The 19801-nt window shown below is 35.8% G+C and overlaps 1 protein-coding gene across 11 annotated transcripts in view; it reads right to left on the reverse strand.

Moving 5' to 3' along the window:
* Nucleotides 1–315: 315 nt before the first annotated feature.
* LOC106661088 overlaps nucleotides 316–19801 on the reverse strand; it is a 230109-nt gene continuing 210623 nt past the window's right edge. For 9 of the 11 annotated variants that reach the window (XM_014384318.2, XM_014384271.2, XM_014384261.2 and 6 more), the window contains 14 exons: nucleotides 5635–5784; nucleotides 5268–5362; nucleotides 5120–5203; nucleotides 4865–5053; nucleotides 4687–4797; nucleotides 4514–4615; nucleotides 3174–3404; nucleotides 2304–2435; nucleotides 1637–1893; nucleotides 1423–1567; nucleotides 1260–1347; nucleotides 1128–1188; nucleotides 978–1043; nucleotides 316–565 (listed from right to left, as the gene is read on the reverse strand). In XM_014384318.2, coding sequence (XP_014239804.1) covers nucleotides 445–565; nucleotides 978–1043; nucleotides 1128–1188; nucleotides 1260–1347; nucleotides 1423–1567; nucleotides 1637–1893; nucleotides 2304–2435; nucleotides 3174–3404; nucleotides 4514–4615; nucleotides 4687–4797; nucleotides 4865–5053; nucleotides 5120–5203; nucleotides 5268–5362; nucleotides 5635–5784 — 1832 coding nt within the window. In that variant the 3' untranslated portion in view covers nucleotides 316–444. The remainder of the gene's footprint in view (nucleotides 566–977; nucleotides 1044–1127; nucleotides 1189–1259; nucleotides 1348–1422; nucleotides 1568–1636; nucleotides 1894–2303; nucleotides 2436–3173; nucleotides 3405–4513; nucleotides 4616–4686; nucleotides 4798–4864; nucleotides 5054–5119; nucleotides 5204–5267; nucleotides 5363–5634; nucleotides 5785–19801) is intronic. The other 2 variants (XM_024228289.1, XM_014384251.2) reach the window with 1 other exon arrangement.

The following is a 19801-nucleotide window of genomic DNA, read 5'->3' on the forward strand; positions in this document are numbered from 1 at the left end:
ATTATATTGATTATAATTCAACAATTAATCTTACAATACATCTCTTCTGTATTTTAAAAACTGCAGTCTACAAGAAAAATAAAACAAGACATTTTCGATGCCTTTTATATGAAAAGAAAATGAAAAACTTCATTTGAAACTTATTATCAAAAGCTTTGTCGTTTCTAATAAAATTTTTAACGTTTATCCCGCATAATATTGTACACATTTTTCAGATTGTTATTAATTAATATATAAAAATTTATTTTCCTATTGCCCTTGAAACATTAAGGAAAAAAAGATTGTGGAACATTCGATAATTTTATGCCAGATTAATTTTTTTTTCTCTCTCTCTCTCGCTTAAACTTCTATGGAAATTAAAAAGAGGTAGACTATGAATATGTTATGGCCTTCTGATCGGCCACCTCGATGGTTAATTTGTGTTAAAAATTGTTTTGCATCTGATTAATCATCTGTCAGACCTTGGCGCTTTTCTTCTTCGAGCATCGCGTCTAACTCGTCCGTTAGATTGGCGAGCATGTTGCCGATATCGTTTAGGACGTCGACTGGCTCCTGCCCTGGTTTTCTATATTAAAAAAAGCAAATTCGTTACTCTTTAGGATGTAAATTCTGTATCAGCATGAAGGTTATATCGCAAGTAGTTCAATGATGATTATATTTAAAAAAAGTGCTATTAGAAGTTATGATTCTTTATTAGAGTTGAATATTTATTAAGTTTATAGCAGATGAGGATTATCAATTTAAAGTGTAAAGTTAGATCTGTGTAATTCTTTTTAGAGCATTAAATATTAGTTTATGGGCATACACTTTTATACAAAAGCTTTTTCTTATTTATTTTAGCCATTTTGATAAGTTCATTGATAATGTTTTGTTACAAATGATATGCTTTTTTTTTTAAAAAAAAAAGAAACTTTACAATAAATTATGGTTATTTGTAAGGATAAACTTTGATACTTTGTTTTTGTGTTTTTACGTACTTTCTTGAAATACAATGTTTTTTATGGTGTGCCTTATTCGATGACCTTGTCGGTCGATTATTTGGTCTGATAAAGGAAAAACAAGTAAAAACAAACACTTAAAGAAAACTGATAATTGTGGTGCAACTAGAAAATTAAATTATCAATTACCTCGGCGGAAGGAGAGAAGACGAAGGCTCTGGCGGCTGCACTCTCACAGTGGGAATAAATTCTAGAATAAGAGATTTTTGTTGAAAAATGAAAGGGTCAGACGAATTTGAAGGTGTTTTAAAATTGAGTTACCTGTTGGATTTCTTGTCGCTCTTTGTTTTATAGTGCCGGCATTTTCATTCGCGAAAGGTATCGAATCGGACTCAGTACTTGAACTTGACTGTAAAATTAGTCAATTTGGTTTACAAAATGTTAATTTGGGGGTTTTCAATTTTTTAAATGGTGAAAAATTTACCTTAAAACTAGCATCAGAGCCGTTGTATTGTTGCGGATGGGGGCAATGCAGATCTGCAACTACAGTTACACTCGAAGAACAATCACTGCTCACCCTAGCAGGAGGGACCGGCCCAGTCCTTTTCAATGTGCAGTTACTGCCTTCCCTAATTAAAAAAAATGTTTTACAAAAATAATATCGAAATAAAATTTGTATATAAAAAAAGAAAACATACTGAGAGAAACAATGTAGTGTAGGGGCGATTTTAGCCTGTGGCCTGGGCTTGAGTAAGGCCCGCGGCCTTGGCAGTGTCCCACCGCCTTGGTGTAAAGGAAAGACCTCGTTTGTAGGCGTGATGTCCCCGTCTTCGAAACACCTCCGTCCGCCGACGTTCCACTGCCCTGTGAAGCTACTCGTACCGACGCCGATACCATTATTACCCTCTTCCCCACCTTCAAGAGATTCTAGAGATTTCCCCCGACCTCCGCGAATCTGTAAACACAATTGGAAACTTTCGGTTTAAAAAATTTACAAACTCCTGAGAAATTTTAATTGAACGAATATTTTTTTCTTGCTGAAACTAATAAAACACTTGTCAAACACTATTTAAAATTTATATATTTTAAATAGTTTTCTGTTTCATTTTATGAAGCATTTAAATTTACAAAAGCATTGGGTGAATGCACTAGTAGTTGCAATTTCCTAGCCTTTATACAAAAATTATATTAAACAATATTACTTAAATTTCTACATTTGAAAAAAAAAAAAAATATATACCGAGACTTTTAATCCTTATGGCTATTTATAAAAAAAAATAAATGAAATAAAATAACCTATAAAATTCACATGACATTTTTTCAAAAGCATTGCATTACAAAAAGTGTTATGAAAGAAGCACTTACTTGAATCGGAACGATATCTGTCGTGTAATAGAGATGGTGCGACCCTTCGATCTCCCAGGGTTGGTGGAACGTCTTGAATGTGCTGTGGACTCTTGGGCAATCGCAGTCGACGAATGGGTCTCCTGCGTCAACCTTCACACAAACATGCGCATGCACTAACACTTCGGATACTCACAGCTTCAGATTGTCACTTGACCTGTTGAGCTTTTTGACTCAATAAATCAAGTTGTTATATATAATTTTTGTTAATTTTATTCACTAATTTAATTTAATTTGTACCAGTTTGTGAATAAAAGTAACGTGTTAGAATCGCAAATCAATCTGAAGCTGCATGTAAGTACAAAAAATGTCAATAAACTAAAAAAAAACAATGTGATCGATTTGGACTAATGAGCGCAAATGTTTATTAGTGCTCTTTAATGCCGTGAAGATGCTTAACATGTACAAGCATTTATCCATGATTTGATTTCCTCTCGTTTTCAGTCTCGTGCATGGACCAAAGCTTTTAAAAGCTCAATTATTAAACTAGGTAATTAAATCAATCTGTACAAATAAAAGTACAAGATGCAGTTTGGAAATTTATGATGGTCTGAACATATTCTATGATGTGAAGTTTTTAGTGAAAAAAGAACAACAAAAATTAATGATATTAGAAAAAATATTGTGACAAAAAACTACAAGGTGGTTGATTACTCACAAAGGTGATTTTATTTCTCCAAATGAACAAAAATAGAGGAAAATATTTAATTCTTTATTTTATACCATCGTTACAAGGGTTTATCGTCAAACTCTATTTTGAGGTCAAGATGGGGGAAAGCAGTTATCAAATCGGCTATATGAAGGCTTTGTAATTTTATACTGATTACTTACATGTGTCGGCGTAAATGGAGTAGGTGGGAATGTTTTTCCAGCCCTCAGGTCCTGGATCCTCTTGATCGCGAGCAACATTCTCTTCTGATGGCCCAGCTTGACAATACCGATATCTTCAAGATCTTCCCATGTTATCTGCGTGGTGTCCTCGACTGTCGTGTAACCCTGAGATCTTAAAGCGCTACCGTACTCTTCCAGCCTCAGCAGCCTCAACCATTCATTCAACGAACCCTAGAGAAACAAGAACAAGTTAGAAGGTAAACCAGAGAATAAAAGGATGGTTTAATAGAATCTAAACTTTTTTCATTAAACTTTCAATGATTAAATCACCATTTTCAACTTTACCACATTAAATTCAATATTTAGAACTAGCTAAGAAGATGTTCTATTCTAAAACATAGAAAGGAGGAAGAACAAAACTGCTTTTAATAGTGATTTTTTCCCCATTATATCATTATTTTATCCCAGGAGGGCTTAAAGTCTTAATACCTGTTGAATGTCGCGCATGAGGGGTCAAACCACTTTATAATATTTATTTAGAAATCGTGAGATGCGGTCTGGTGTGATGTAGGATTCAGAAAAACATTTTTATTGTGCCAACATTTCGATCTTTATTGAGATCATCTTCTATATCATCACATTACATTCCACACATCAAATATTTTTCACATAGTCTAATTTCCCAATAATTTAGCTTTCCTTTTCCTATTTATCCCTTTCTATATAATCCTGAAAGGATAATCTGGTCCATTACCAACACATTTTTTCCCTTCGTCGGCTCTTTTCACCTCAAAGAAGCCGACGCCTTATACAAAAATGTCTTTTCTATTTCAAAATCCAACGTATATAAACACAAAATAGCAAAATCTCACTGGCACTCTCGACACACGCAAGAATGGCACAATTACACAGAAGACAAACACTTTGAGTGAATATATATAAAAAATATATTTTACATTGTATAAATTCACTTTTCCACATCCAAAATGTAATTGTTATGTGTAAACAATGTTTGTAAATCCCAGGCCTTGAAGATGATCTCAATAAAGATCGAAACGTTGGCACGATAAAGAAAATGTTTTTCTGAATCCTACATCACACCAGACCGCATCTCACGATTTCTAAATAAATATCGATTAACGGTACTAATCACCACCCACTTTACAATACTTCTTCAATTTTATTGTCAATTAAAAAGCCTTATGCTATGCCGGGAATTGAACCCAGAACTGCTAGGATGGCAAATACAAGTCAAATCCTTAACCACTCGGTCACTGTAGTCCCCCAATGGACAATTTATTCAACCTTAAAAAATTAATTTTCTATCCAAGTGTACTTACAGGTATGTAATCAGGTAACCCGTCTGATATATTCAAAAGGGCTATCTCAGCTTTCAGCTTCTTCCTGTGGTTCGGTTTTTTTATTCCTATTGCAGTTAAGTCCTGGAAAAAGAGAAGCCAATGTCAATACTGAAATTAAAAAAAATAAAAATAAATAAAAAATAAAATTTTACCTCGGGCGTCATTCTTGAGATGGTGTACATATCATATCCTGCATTTACGAACAGAGGAAAATACTCCTCGAAATGGAGGTCAATCAGCCAGCTGTTGAGAATCTCAGGGTCCTAAATATGATTTCAATTAGAAGCCGGTTGATGCGAAATTAAATTAAAAATTGATTAGTAGACTCACAGCTACGCCCTGCAATAGAAGTCGTTCAACCCTAGCTGGAGCGGAACTTTCTCCGCTTCCCACAGAACTTGACGAGAGGCTCGGTCGGTGGTGATGGGACATAGCACATGAAGCTCTTCCGCTGTCTAAGCTCACAGTGGAATGGCGGGACCCAGAGCCGCTTGAACCTGGGCTATCTCTTCCAGGGCTCTAAACATACGAAAAATTAATAAATTTTACACACTAATTACAGATATATTTAAAAAAATTTCTTACCTGGGTCATGTCAATCCCTTGGTCCTCCTGGAGTGAAAGTTGGTGGTGGTAGTAAGACGCTTTACTCCCGATTTGTGTGAATTGCTAATTAAATATATTGTCAGATCAATAGATCAATAAAAAAAGACATAAAAAATATGTAATTTACCTGAGGGCCGGGAAATGTGAAGGCAGGGTAAGAAAATGTACCGGGGCTTTTCCCAGGTCCCATGCTGTACATACCGTCTGATATCTCATACCCATCTACACATACAGAAAGTTCATATAGATTAGACAGGACTGGCAAGAGTCCAGGAGCAATAAAAAGAACCTCTGCAGTATTGAGAAAAGGATGGAAGGAGGAGGGGCGAGAGGGAAAGTGGAATATAAAACTGTCTGGCTTCCTATACAATTAAATCCACTCTTATTCTATTTTAGACAAATATTTGCAATTGTACACTTAAAAAAAATATTATTGCAGAATTTAAGTAGTGCATTAAACAAGTCAAATGATTCGTATTATTTTGGAGTTTTACCTCTGTTGTCATGGAAAATGTCCTCTCCAGCACTGGAATATCCTGCTGAGCCAAAGGATGAGCCGCTGTTCCTGAAAGCCGTTTCTGGGACAGCAGGAGGTGCCACCTTTTTCGCCTGAGCCGGCTTGTTGCCCCTGCTCATTCCTCCAACTGGAACATACAAAATTTTTAATTATTACACAGGCTAAATAAAAAAAATTAAAATTACATGTAAAAATATAAGAGATCTATTTTTAGATCCTTAATTCCAAGCCATTCGACACCCTAATATTTCAGAAGGGCTCCCCTATGAACGAGATACCAAATATATTATATGTCTGAAAATAGTTTAAACAGTACAAATAAATCAAACCTAGTTTTCTGTCTATTTATTGGATGAGTCGAAAACCTTGAAGGAATTTAAATATTGATTAAAGGAGAAAATGAATAAATTAAATTTGTATGAAATTAATTGTAGAGATGCCAGAAAAACTGAAATCCATACTATATCCAAATTATGGATATTTCATCATATTTAAATTGAAAACAATTAAATTTAAATACAATATACAATTATTTTTAATTCAAGTTCTCACAACAGAAAACAAGAATTGGTTTTTGTTAATACCAAAGATGCAGTCTATTTTAAATTGAATGACTTGCGCAGATAGCTACACGGTGATATTAAAGAGCCAAGAAAATATAAAGAAGGTTGTTTTGCACAAAAAGGAAAACTATAAAAGCTTAACACACAAAGGCGGAAAAAAAGGCGTAAACTCATGCATAATTCATTAAAAACATGTAACTCTGTTCTTTCAACAGCCACTGTTCTTTCTTCGGTAGTATTTCAGCTTGGCAGATTTTTCTTTTTGAAAATAATGAAAATAAAATAAGTGAAATGAAATTGTTTTTTTAATTATAGAACATGATTAGCTGATACAGTTAGTTTTTACTTTGGTATGTGGTTGTGATAAGCCGACATTGGAGAAGAAAACTGATATCGGTGGTGTTTTATATACCCGTAACAATTCAGAAACAAGTTATGAACAAGAATAACAAACATGTGACAAAACTTTATACAACTAACAGTATAATTTTTATAAATATTTTATAATAAAAAAATAAATATAATGGCAGGGTTATATTCCACCTACATAATTTTCCCATATTATTATTACATAATTACAAATTAAATAACACACTAATAAACAAGTAACTCGATTAATTATCCAGGCTACACTAAACTTTAAGTCATGAATTAATAACCAGCATAGTTGCTGAGATGGAAGCAATATTATCAACTTACATTTATATAATAATTTGTTGTATTCGTGAGGAATGGTCAAAAATGAGGTAGTTTAGAAAAACACCTTTTTCATTTTTTTGCTTATGATTTGGTATTTTTTTTACACTACCTCATTCTTGACTGTGCCTCACGGATACAACAAATTATTAAACAGCCGGTCGCTAAAAAAACTTACATTTATACAATTTAATTAATTTTTTATGTATATAATTAAATTAATCTATCGGTTGTTATCCTGATATCCACCCTGTGGTCAGTGAGGTGATGATATTTTCAGTTCATACTTCGCATTTATATTGCTTATTGCTACAATTTATTGTATTGTTATTATTGTATTCAGCATTTAAATGATAATAAATAATACATTTAATGATTTGGAAAGATTTGCAGGAAAGTGTTGTACAAGTACCAATGTGTCTTGACCCTCAAAGATACTCCATCTTGTTTATTTGGATCAAATTCCACTTCCTGCAGTGTATCATGTTAAATTCTTAAATTGAACTGCTGGTACAACTAAAAATCTGCAGACATAAATTCAAGACTCCCTTTGCAAAACAATAAAAATACTTTATACAGCGCTTCTAGCTATGGACTGAAAATGTATGAGACAGCTAAAAAATCAAAACTTAACCGGATACAATTCCAATAGTCAAAAATCACATCCCCTGGGAGGTTGATGTGTGGTGGACTCATGACCACAACGGTGAACAATGGTCATCAATTAAGGTAAAATCATGCAGTCAAAGAATCATGGAAATGACCAAGCAACAACCAGGTTCCCAAAGAAAGATACAAAGATAAAAAGGGGGAAGGGGGAAGGGGGAAGAGAAAAGAGAAAAGAGAAAAGAGAAAAGAGAGAGAGAGAGAGAGAGAGAGAGAGAGAGAGAAAGAGAAAGAGAGAGAGAGAGAGAGAGAGAGAGAGAGAGAGAGAGAGAGAGAGGAGAAAGAAAGTTGCCACATTATTATAAAATATTATAAAAAACTACATTTTAAAATGTTTAATTCTTTACATACGTATAATTAAATGTATGTTTCTGTTAATGGTTAGCTTAGGTAGACATAGCTCTTCAAATTATAACCGACAATTGACACCAAGAGCAGAAGAAGTGAACAAACCCGGTAAAAATATGTTCCAAAAGATTTTATATGTTGAAATCTAAAGTTGCAATTTACAAAATCGCCCACTTGCCACAAATTCAATTGGTTTTGAACGTTATTTCCCAGGGACGGGGGACCGGGAAAGGCCTCATGTTGTCCTCCAACGTTCTAATATGGCGAGATTCAAATTGGTTTTGCCATTTCAAAACTACCCGTCTTTGAACGCTTATTGGCAACAACCGATACAACAACATTTCACCTGGGCGTGAAACTTTTCTATAAAAGCGAAAAACCGACGTGCAATGTATAATCTTGTTACCGATATCGCGATGGATGACCAAAACAAGAAGAACCGAGGTCGTGCCCTTTCTTTCAAAGAAAACGAACTTAAGTAGAAATTCTATGAGAATTTCGGGACCCTGTGTATACATGGCTTATTTAAAATAATTTAATAAGCATAGTTTGATTTAGATTATTGTAAAGTATTGGATTAAAAAAAAAAATCAATTAGAATAGGGAAAAGTGAGCGAGGTGAACTCACGAAACCAGCTCCTCATGAGTTATGCAAGGGGTTTCAAATGAAGAAATAAAGACCATATGGTCGATAGACAAAAGTGCTTAGAAAAAGGTCGGAATCTTTTCTCAGAAGAAAAAAATTGAATATATGGACGCGTTAACATCGCGAACCTATAAAACAAGACAGGGCCTCGGTAGGGACACCTACGTACTTCTCAAGATCAGGCGCACCTGCTAGCAAAAAGTGTGAAAACCACCCGAAAAAATTCTCAACGGTGAAAACTAACGCGTTTTCCACTTTTAAATCGGCGATGACGAGAAAAGTGTGCCGTTTTAAAAATTGTATACACACGGGGAAAACGGAAATTAAAACGACCCGGTGTGTCTGGGCGCCATGTATCTGTTTATTAAATTTCAACAAGGACGTCTGATTGTGAGTGTTTTTTTAACAGGTGAGCCCACAGGTTCTGTCTCCTTGTGTTTTAAATTAGCGGATATCGGTCTTTAAGATGATATATACGTTAATTTCCCCTATTTCGACCCAGTTGATCTTCTTTCTCAGATAAAACTGGAAGAGGACTTTCGCCGAAGCGCTTAAAGACGACACAACTTGATGCCTTTGGTTTTAAAAACTATGTCAAGGATTGTTTTCTTTTCAATCCTTTAACGATTTTTGGCAAATTAGGTGTGAACGTGTGAGCTATAAACTATTTTATCCGCTAAGATGATAAAATGTACGTTTTGCTTTGTGTTTTATTTCAAAGCAAGGAATTTGCTGTGCAGGCTAAAGGACGAAGACCACATATTGTGCACACGTGTTCATTAATTCTTTTTGCCGAGCTTCCCTTTCTGCAGCATTTTTTCGCGTGAAGAAAGTCAGGCTGAATGACAGGCCTTAGAAGCTAATGAATTACAGTCCTCCTTTCAATTTTTCAGCAAGTTGAACCGCCGTTGGTTTCATAAACGTAACTAAATGATTGAACTAAAATGATTTCGTCTTTTACTGACGAGACAAAAATAAAACTGTTTTCCTTATTGTTTCCGATGATTTTGGTATGTCAGAGTCGGATTTTTGTCATTTCTGGTCAACTAACACATCAAAACCAACATATCAAAACAAAGAGGATAGGCAGATACCAAAATGATCGGATACTAACCAATTATAGGTTCCAACCGAAAAATTTGAAGGGAAATAAATATTTGAGAGTAGAGATAGAGAGATGGAGAGGGAGAGGGAGAGGGAGAGAGGGAGAGATGAGAGTGTGTGAGAGAGAGAGAAGAAAGACAAGAAAAAGGGAGAACGAGAAGTTAAATAGATATAGATACGAGAGATGAGATAGATAGATAGAAAGATAGTTAGAGAGAGAGAGAAAGAGAGAGAGAGAGTGAGAGAGAGAAAGAGAGAGAGAGTGAGAGAGAGAGAGAGAGTGAGGGAGNGTAGGTAGATAAACATACAGAAGTGTGTATGTGCGTGCGTGTGCGTGTGTGTGTGTATGTGAGTGAGAGAGAGAGGGGGGGAATGTTAAAGCCATTTTTAATAAGCATATTGAAATTTATGTGCTTTTATATTATTTCGGCATCATGAAGTGAAGTGGATCGGTTGCGATAGAATCTAAGGGGGTATTGAGAAAAACAATACATCCAAGCTGCAATAAGTCATGTTGATGAGGGTCGTATTATCGTAAGCTCTCTTCATCCGGATTTCTATCCCGGAACAAGACAAAAAGAGAACGAACGCCTTTAGAAGGAGTAAAGGAGTTAAAAAAATTCTCCTCGTTTGACAAGGGAGTCAACAACTCCCTGATAATCACAGTCGTACGCCCCTCTTCGCCGGTAGAAAATTACCATGATTACTACACTTATGGACAAAAAGAAAATAAAAAGGAAGAAGAAAGAAGAATTCTCGGGCAAATGCCCCCTCCTTTGGTTTACCGCCCGGTTTAAATACCTTTTAAACACCCTTATTAATATATATTTTCCTTATCGTCCAAGATCCAAGAGATAGGTTCCCTTAATGGTTTCGAAAATACCGGCCGGAGGGCGCGTTCTAAGTTTCCTCCGTGGAGGGAAAACTTAGGAATTAATTTTTGAACTTTATCGTTTAAATAATAAAAAAGTATGTCGGCTCTGATGAAATCCAACGCTAAATAAACGAGGCAATAAAGAGTCGACCCGCTTATAATCCCGTTTTACTTAGTGATAATCCCGTTGTTCCTTCATTAACCACTTTTAAAGCAAAGAAAAATGTAAGACTTTAAAGAGAGAAATAGAGAAAAAATAGATTAGAGAGGGTATTAGTTTTAATCATTAGGATCAAGGGATCAATTTAAAAAGGAGGGCTGTAAGACACTAATATATTGCTAGGATTTGCCTTTTCGGTTTAATTTTTTAAATATTCTTTCACTTCTTTCCCATTGGTTACATTAGCAACTAGAGGTCCTTTCTTTCGTGTGTCATGCGGAGATAAACGACAGGATGTTATCAATACGTTTACAAAACCATTTTCAGAAGGATTTCAATTTGAAAATTAAGGTAGAAATTTTGCCTCTCTTTTTATGATACAATCTAATATAATAAAACCCATAGAGAGCTTTCCATATTCTAGCACCTGGGAATCAACCACAATTATGAAATAGTATTGTCCAACCCTCCAACCACCAACTATGAATTTGATAAAACGCGATTTTTAAGAGGAGAAAATTACATAATTTAGAGTTTCAAAGAATTCTCACATCTTTCTTATTATAACTAAATGGTCAGCGAGAGGACTTTTCTTCCGGGTCACAACTGGAGGATATTTAAAAAAACAGCAGGATGTTGTAAAAACTCAAATCCATGGCTGAAAATTTAATGCTGGTTTCTAATAATTAAAATTTGAAAATGAGGTCAAAAAATCTTGCCACACCTTTTATATATTCAATCTGAAAAAAATCCATAAAAAGTGTTCCCAATTTAGGAATCTGTATCAAATACAGTTATCAAATAGTGCTGTTGAACTCTACACACCTCCAAAATGGAATTTGGCGTATCAAAAATTTTTCTAATCCTTCCGATTAGCAAAATTGCCAACGCGCGGTCCTTTCTTCTAGTCACAACTGAAGGGTATTAAATTATATTTCTAATAAACAAAATTTAAAAATTAAGGCCAAAATCTTGCCGCCCCTTTTGTATATTTAATTTGACACAATAAAAATCAGTAAAAAGTGTTCTAAATTTACCAACTATAGTTATCAAATAGTGCTGTTGAACTCTCCAAACCTCCAACATGTAATCTGGTGTATCAAAATTTTTTCTAATCTTTAACAGAATTGTCAACGAGATCCTTCCTTCCATGTCACACCTGGAGGATATTAACACACAAATCCTTGGCTAACAAAATGCTGGTTTTTTTGGAAAGAACATTTGAAAATTAAAGTCAAAATCATACCTCCCCCTTTTGCCACGAAAAGTGATCTAGAATTGTCAATTGGGTACAACCTACAGCTATCAAATAATGTACTATCCACAACTCCAACAAGGAATTTGCTCAAATTCGCTGTTTAAAATTATATATTTGGCGTTTCTAAGAGATCCACATCCTTCAGATTAACTACATCGCCAGCGAGAGGTCCTTTCTTCCAGTCTGACAAAGAGGATTTTTAAACAACCCAGGATGTCGTCAATACGTCCATGAATGTTTGAAAAGCAATGATACGTCCATGTATGTTTGAAAAGCAATGACACAAATCCATGGCTAAAATATTTAATGTAGGTTTTTAATAAACAATATTTGAAAAGTATTGTCAACTCTTCCTCCACTTTTATGAATTTAATCTGGCACAAAAGGCCAGGAAAAGTGTTCCAAATTTAGCAATTGGGAACCAACTACAGTTATCAAATAGTGTTTTGAACTCTGCACACCACCAATAAAGAATTTGGACAAATTAGATTTTTAAAATGATATATTTGGCGTGTCTAAGGGATACACATCCTTCAGATTAACTAAATCGTCAGCGAGAGGTCCTTTCTTCCAGTCAAACAAGGAGGATTTTTAAACAACCCAGGATGTCGTCAATTTGAAAAGCAATGACACAAATCCATGGCTAAAATATTTAATGTCTGTTTTTAATAAACAATATTTGAAAATTATTGTCAAACTCTTCATCCACTTTTATGAATTTAATCTGGCACAAAAGGCCAGGAAAAGTGTTCCAAATTTAACAATTGGGAACCTAGTTATCAAATAGTTTTGTTGAACTCTGCACACTACCAATAAGGAATTTGGACAAATTAGATTTTTAAAATTATATATTTGGCGTTCCACAAAGAATTTCTACATCCTTCATATTAACTAAATTGACAGCGTTAAGACTTTTCTTCCTGTATCGCAAGGAGGATTTTTAAACAACCCAGGAGGATGTCGTCAATACGTCCATGTATGTTTGAAAAGTAATCATGACACAAATCCATGGCTAAAAGCATTAATGATGGTTTCTTGTTAAAAAAAAAAAATAATAAAATTCAGGTTAAAATCTCGCCACCATACTTTATGTATTCAATCTGGCACAACCTAGAAAAGTGTTCCAAATTTATCAAGCGGAAAACCACCCACAGACTGTAAAAGTGTGTTGAACCCTCCACTCGTCAATTTGCCGAAATTCAGTTTTAAAGGGAAGAATTATACGGTTCGCGTTTCAAAGAGTTTTTTAAACTGTAAGGCGTCTGAATGTGGGCGAGTTAAATAGGTTTCAATTAATACATCCTACTAATTGCTCGGCGGGCACTCTCACACATTACGTCTCCAATTAAGATAAAACGAGGACATGCTTAAAAATGTCGTTTTTTCCCCTGTCTCCTTTTCGGTGAATAATCGATTCAGAGAGAGATCCTTGCAAAAAGGCAGGAGAGTCAATAATTGGCACACAACACTTCGGAAGAGGGCCGATATTTCTTCTTCTTTTCCCTTTTCGGCGTTTGAGCCACCCCATCTATTCTAGAAGAAGCAATCCTCTTTGACGCATAAAAAACACCCTCTTTTATAGATATATTTTCTCCTTATCACAAACTACATCGATTCCCAAATATGAATAGTTATAGGTGTCAAGATAAAAGACCGAGTAAATAAGTAAACAGTGTGTGTAGAGATTAGTGACCGTTAATCGATAGTTATTCATATATCGTGAGATGCGGTCGGGTGTGATGTAGGTTTCAGAAAAACATTTGGCACGATAAAGAAAATGTTTTTCTGAAACCTACATCACACCCGACCGCATCTCACGATATCTGAATAACTAAGTAAACAGGGTTGATATACACAATAATACTACCAGTTAACAATATTTTTTTCTTTGAATTTCTTTGCTATAAATATTTTTTTGAAGCCGAATACACCCGAAATATTAGGGAAAAGATTTCCATTACAAGTCTTAAAGGTTAATAAAACCATTTTTTTTTAAAGAAACCTCATATAAGTCAAAGTCGTACCTTACAACCAAGATTAGATCAAGACCTGTGCACCGCGGCTAGTATTGGTCTATTGTGCATCTCCATTTTTGATCTAGAACTTCGTTGAGCTTGAGGCTTTTTACCAGACCCCAAAGCTTTTTTTAAGGACTCCCGTGTGTATCCTTCAGGCTTTGGCTTTTCCTCTTCCAGGATTAGGAATCTCGGCCTACATAGGCCTTCGCACCAACAGAGGATGTGTTCCCTGCTTGGCAATATCTGCACAGGATTGTTTCTGCTACTCCGAGTCTATACAGAGTCTGCAGTGTCCAGTTAGCAGTACAACTATTATTCTAGTCCTAGCGTCCAAGATTTAGTAGTTCTGCTGTTAGTTTCTTCGATGGTCCTATGGTAAATTTTTTCGTATGCCTGTCCTGTGCTATATTGATCTATTGTCTAATGGATCCATGTTTTTGGCAAGCCACAAAGGGTTCAGGGCTGAGGTGTCCTCATTGAACTTTCCTTGGCTAATTTAACGGCTTCTTCGTTGCCCGTCTGCCCTGTGTGTCCTAGTATCCAGACAAGGGTAATTTTGTTAATTTCTCCAATATCTGACAGGGTTCTAATGCAATCCAAAACGACTCTCTACCGTCGATGCGGCAATTGCCTTCAGTGCCGCCTGGCTGTCCGAGTAGATGGCTATTTTTATACTGATAATCCCCAGCCTTTTTATCTCCCTGGCACAGTGTTCAATCGTCACAGTTTCCTTTTGAAAGACGGTGGCATCTTACAACCAAGAGTCGAAGACTCGTGAGAACAAAATAATTTTATTGTCGACGACAGATTTCTGCCAAAACAATTGAAAAGGATCTGAGAGGCTGAAACATTTAAGGAATTGTGCTAACTCAGATGAAAAGCTATTTGCGTTTTAAGAGATAAATAAAATTTGCATTTCTTTTGTCGTCCTAGGTTTTGACGAAGTCAAATTGTTCACAATCAACAATATAGACCTGCTGTTAAAGTTAAGTCTTACATCGGATTTTCTCGAATTTGTTTCAAAGGTAAGACCAAGAGTTGAACGTAAGTGCTCACTAAAAACGAAAGCTATATGTCTCTGATCATCCTGGTTTGAACGGAAACAAATGACAAAATAACGACTGCGAAATGCTGAAACGCGCCTGACAGATCTAAACAGCGAAGACATCGACCATATTGATCGGAAATGACGAAAATGGAGAGAATTATACATAAACAATAAAAACAAAGTACAAGTTAACAAATAAACACTTTAAGAACTGGACAATTATGGATGATGTGAGGAGTCTTCTTGAGGTCTGCGAGTTATGAACCTAGTTGGTCTTTATTCATCCTGGTCAGGATACGTTCGCAGTTTGGGAAGGAGGACCAGATTGATAGGCAACGACGAATACAAACTTTTATGGATCAAGAACAATACGTGTACTAATGCTAACAAGAATTCAACTTGCTATACAAGAGATGTACACCGACAATATCATTTATGGACATAGTGAGATTTCTTTTTGAAGTTGAATGAACCTAGTTTGACAGTATCTGATCACCTGGTTACGCAATGTTCACTGGTTTAGGCTGTTAGACTAGTTCCAGTATTTTAAGTGATATTTAATGAAGTTTGCATCATTTAAAAATGATAAAATAATGCACAAACCTACCACTGAAGATGGTAAAATGTAAAACATCGTTTGATAAAGTAAAACAGCGATGATAGATCAGATTGATTGAAAACGACAAAACAAGTGAATTATGGATAAAGAACAATATGTTATACATATACTACTAATAAAGGTAAAGATAAAGGGATCCTAAATTTTCTACGCCTACTGAAAAACCATGGACGTTTTTTCATCCGATAGTAAAACCAAGGGCCAAGATCTGAAACGTCCTACAACCTACTTCATCTTATCGACATCTACATCAAAATTCTTATCGCCGCAATACAAAAAAAAAAGACATTAGCAAACTGGGATATTTCGACCTCCTTGGAAGTTTAAAAGTTGATGGCCGCCGAGTAAAGGGAGAATAATAACGGGCAGAGTTCTGCTCCTTGTGGTTAATCTCATATTTTATTAAAGATTGCCAGTAGTACCCTTTTTGCATTATTCTGTAAATACTTCAACATCTCATAATTTATGCCGTCATAGCCTTGTGACGTATTCTTGCTTGTACAGAGTCTTCCAGCTTTTGAGAAGTGAATGAAAACCATGACTCCGCGTCATCATTAATAAGCAGTTCATCCCATCATCTGTGTTCGCAGCTACGGAGCAAGGGGCTAACATGTTCATAAATTCGTCTGCGCGATAAAACTCGACCGTGTTTCGAATGCCTTTCGATCCCTACAATCTTGTTTTTCTTTAAATCCCAGACACAGCTTATAGATGATAAATGATTAAGAAATCACAGAAATTAGACCAGCTTTTCTCTTTTCTCTCTTTAGTTTCTTGACAGATGCTGCTCCCCCGTTGCACTAAAAAGTTTATCGTGCTAGGGTTGTTTTTATTATTTTGGGAAATCAACTCTTTCCGTCCGATTTTGCTTGACACTTGTTCCTACCATAATTTTGGATATTTACCCGGCTTGTGATAGTCCTTTGCCCTGGGTATGCTAAATTTGGTTCCTCTGTTAATGAACCTAATTAGCTCATTGCAGTTTGATCGGTTCTCCTTTACTATCAGATCATGAATTGAAAAAGCCTACATTTTCCAATCGGCCTTTTTAAAAGGGCCAATGGTATTTAGTTAGATGGCCTATTCCGCGCTTAATCATTCAATCCGTAATTAATGGAAACGGCCACCATCATTACGTGGATGTCGTGAGATGGCTCTTGAAGTGATGAACTTGTTTGATCGTCTCTGATCATCCTGATCAGGCAATGCTCGCTGTTTGATTTCTCAAATTCGTTCCGATATTTTCAGTCGAAGTGATATTTGAAACGTTTAAAAGGATAAAATAATTCATAAAAGTACTACACCAACAATGTGGTACAAGAGTACAATGTGCCTTTCAAGAAATGGACACTGATCGTCACAGATGATTCAGGGCGCCTATTATCATCTATTTTGTCTGTCTTGCGCGTTCCAGTATCTTCAGCGGTCAGTAGTGATGTCTGAATAGTTAAAAAGAACAAAATAATGCACGCACCTACAGCTGAAAGTGGTGAAATGCCGAAACGAGTTTTGACATGCAAAAACAGCGCGGATAGTCAAATCAATTCGATCGGAACGACAAACTACATAATTCTTATTTTATGATAAAAACAAGCGGCGACAAAACTATATATTTATGGACATCCTTTGAAAAAAGACCAATATATATCATGTAAATATTGCATGTACCAACACAAACTAGAAACCTGTCACCTGGTTTACGGAAGACTGTACATCCTGCGGGATTTTAACCTTGTAATTTAATAAAGGAGAAACGAGTAAAATCGATTAATTATAATAATTAATGCGAACATAACTCAAACAAATGATGTCTGTTAAGGTTATAATTGCCCTGGAAGAGATTGATGGAGTGATGTCCTTTGTAAATTCAAAGGATGGCTCCAACCAGTATTGGGCCCATTCTAATATCTAATTCAGGACCCTAGGGCGCCCTTACACACCTCCAATTTGCAATCTATAGCCTCAGAGGCGTATATTTAATGAAGGCCGGTCCGAGAGATGGATTTGGTATTCAACCCTAGCCTAAGGGTCGGTCGGTCCTTCCTTAATAATTCAGGGAACCATTTCTGTACCTTACTCCACTTACCTCATTGCCCTTTGGCCTCCATCTATGATAAAGCCGTTAAGTTTGGCCGAGGGTACGGGGATTTTTATAAAAATCGGGTATGATTCTGATGACCGCAGCACTTCTTAATATAGAATGAGGCGAACTTTTAAACAATAAACCGAGGTAGCTCAGGGTAAAGAAAACAATATCATCAAATCGTAAACATGCATTATCATTTATTGCTGAGACTTCGAAACCTTTCTGGAATAATTGAACTTCGCAAGCTAAGGCAGATTTCTTTTTCCTGAATGAAACAGGATTTCACGATTTTTTTCTTCTGCAATTCAGATCATTTGAAAGGTTTCATTTTTGAAAAATAGACACGGCAACCGGGCATTACGAGTCAATGCCAGATGATCTGCGCCTTGTAACAACATTTTATCTCTTGTTTTTCTTCTCGATGTCGAAGAACGCCCTCGGGGAAAAGGGAATGGAAGACGTAGAAACCTCGTTGGAAAAATAAGCCGTATCAGACGTAGGCGAACCAAGTAGGAGTAGCGTAGGACGCAAACACTCCTTCAACCTCACCCTTTAAAAACCTTATCTTTAATTGAGTTTCTAGGGAACTGAAAAGAAAAACTGCATAATCCAAGGTCTTTGAGCACACTGAGTTTCCCTTGGAGAAAGGGGGAAAATTCAGAACAAGGAGGGACTTTTGAACAGGCCCTTATCTTCAAGCAGCTCAAAACGACAGACGTTTTTCAAATCCAAGGTTATGCCTGTTGAATTAAGAATGGAATAAGAGTGCACAAATCTATTTAGAAGATTTATAAATTATCTCATAGAAAGTATGCTTTTTATTGAGTGGTTCAATATTTACCATAAGCGTAAAAGTAAGCATACTTCCTTTCCACCTATGCCAACAATACAAAAACTGACGTTCTAATGCAATCTGTTGATAAATCTGCCAAATTGAGGATTATGTCGAAAGAAAAACGCGTACCAACTGAAATACTAAAATAAGGAAGAAATGTTTTGAAAAATCTACAATTTACTATTTTAGATCTGGTCTAGACTAATTACTTTGTCCTAGATTAATGCCAACAAGTCAAATTTAAAACTAATCCATATATGTATTTATTATTAATAATTGACCGTATTAATTATTTAAATAAAATATGCTTTTTACCTAAGTTCTTGGTTGAGATGAAAACGCTAGTGTCACGAGCGAGATTAGAAACCACCACCTTGGGCTCAATACGCCGCTGCTCTTCTAACCAAGTGAGCTATCGCGACTTCCGAAGTGGTTCACGTTTGCTATGATTTGGGAAATGTTTATAAGTTCAGTTTTAAATGTGATGTCTAGCAGGATGGTTATGTAATTTTTTCCTACATCCAGTTTTAACTATTTCGCATTCTAAACGAATGAAAGCCCCTGAGGGGCACAATCAACGAACTAACACACAGACCAAACACTGAAGAAGAGGAAATGCCAAAACACATCCCACCATACCAGTGTAATAAGCAGATAGTTTTATGGTGAAAACAAGATATAAACTTACTTTATTTGCAGTTTGGTCGTTGCAGGTCTGACTATCATCAGGATACGACTTGACAAAACAACATACAGATCACTGAAGAAGGCGAAAGGCCGAAAAGTATGCGTTTGACATACTAAACCAGACTGATCGGAAACGATGAAAAGAAAGATTTATGATCAAGAACAATACATGTATTAATGTAAACAAAAATCCAACTTTTCAAACATAAAACCAACAATTTCATTTAATCACATAGAGAAATTTATTTTTGATGTCTGGTAATGAAGTTTGTTCGTATCTGATCACCCTTGTCAAGATAAATGTCCGATGATTTGGTCTGTCCTATGCCTTCCAGTATCTTCAGTGGTTTGTAGAATGAATCGTTGAATGATCATCCTGGTCAGGATATGTTCGCCGTTTTGCCTGTCAGACGCGTACCTATATTTATCGTCTGTGGACAACTGACTGGTTTAAGAGGAACCAAATAATACACACACCCATTACTGAAGACAGACAGAAGTTATACATACCAAAACAGCGAGGAGAGATGGACTGG

This window comes from Cimex lectularius, unplaced genomic scaffold (genome assembly GCF_000648675.2).
Source record: "Cimex lectularius strain Harlan isolate CLEC.00 unplaced genomic scaffold, Clec_2.1 scaffold1, whole genome shotgun sequence".
Taxonomy (NCBI): Eukaryota; Metazoa; Arthropoda; class Insecta; order Hemiptera; family Cimicidae; genus Cimex; species Cimex lectularius.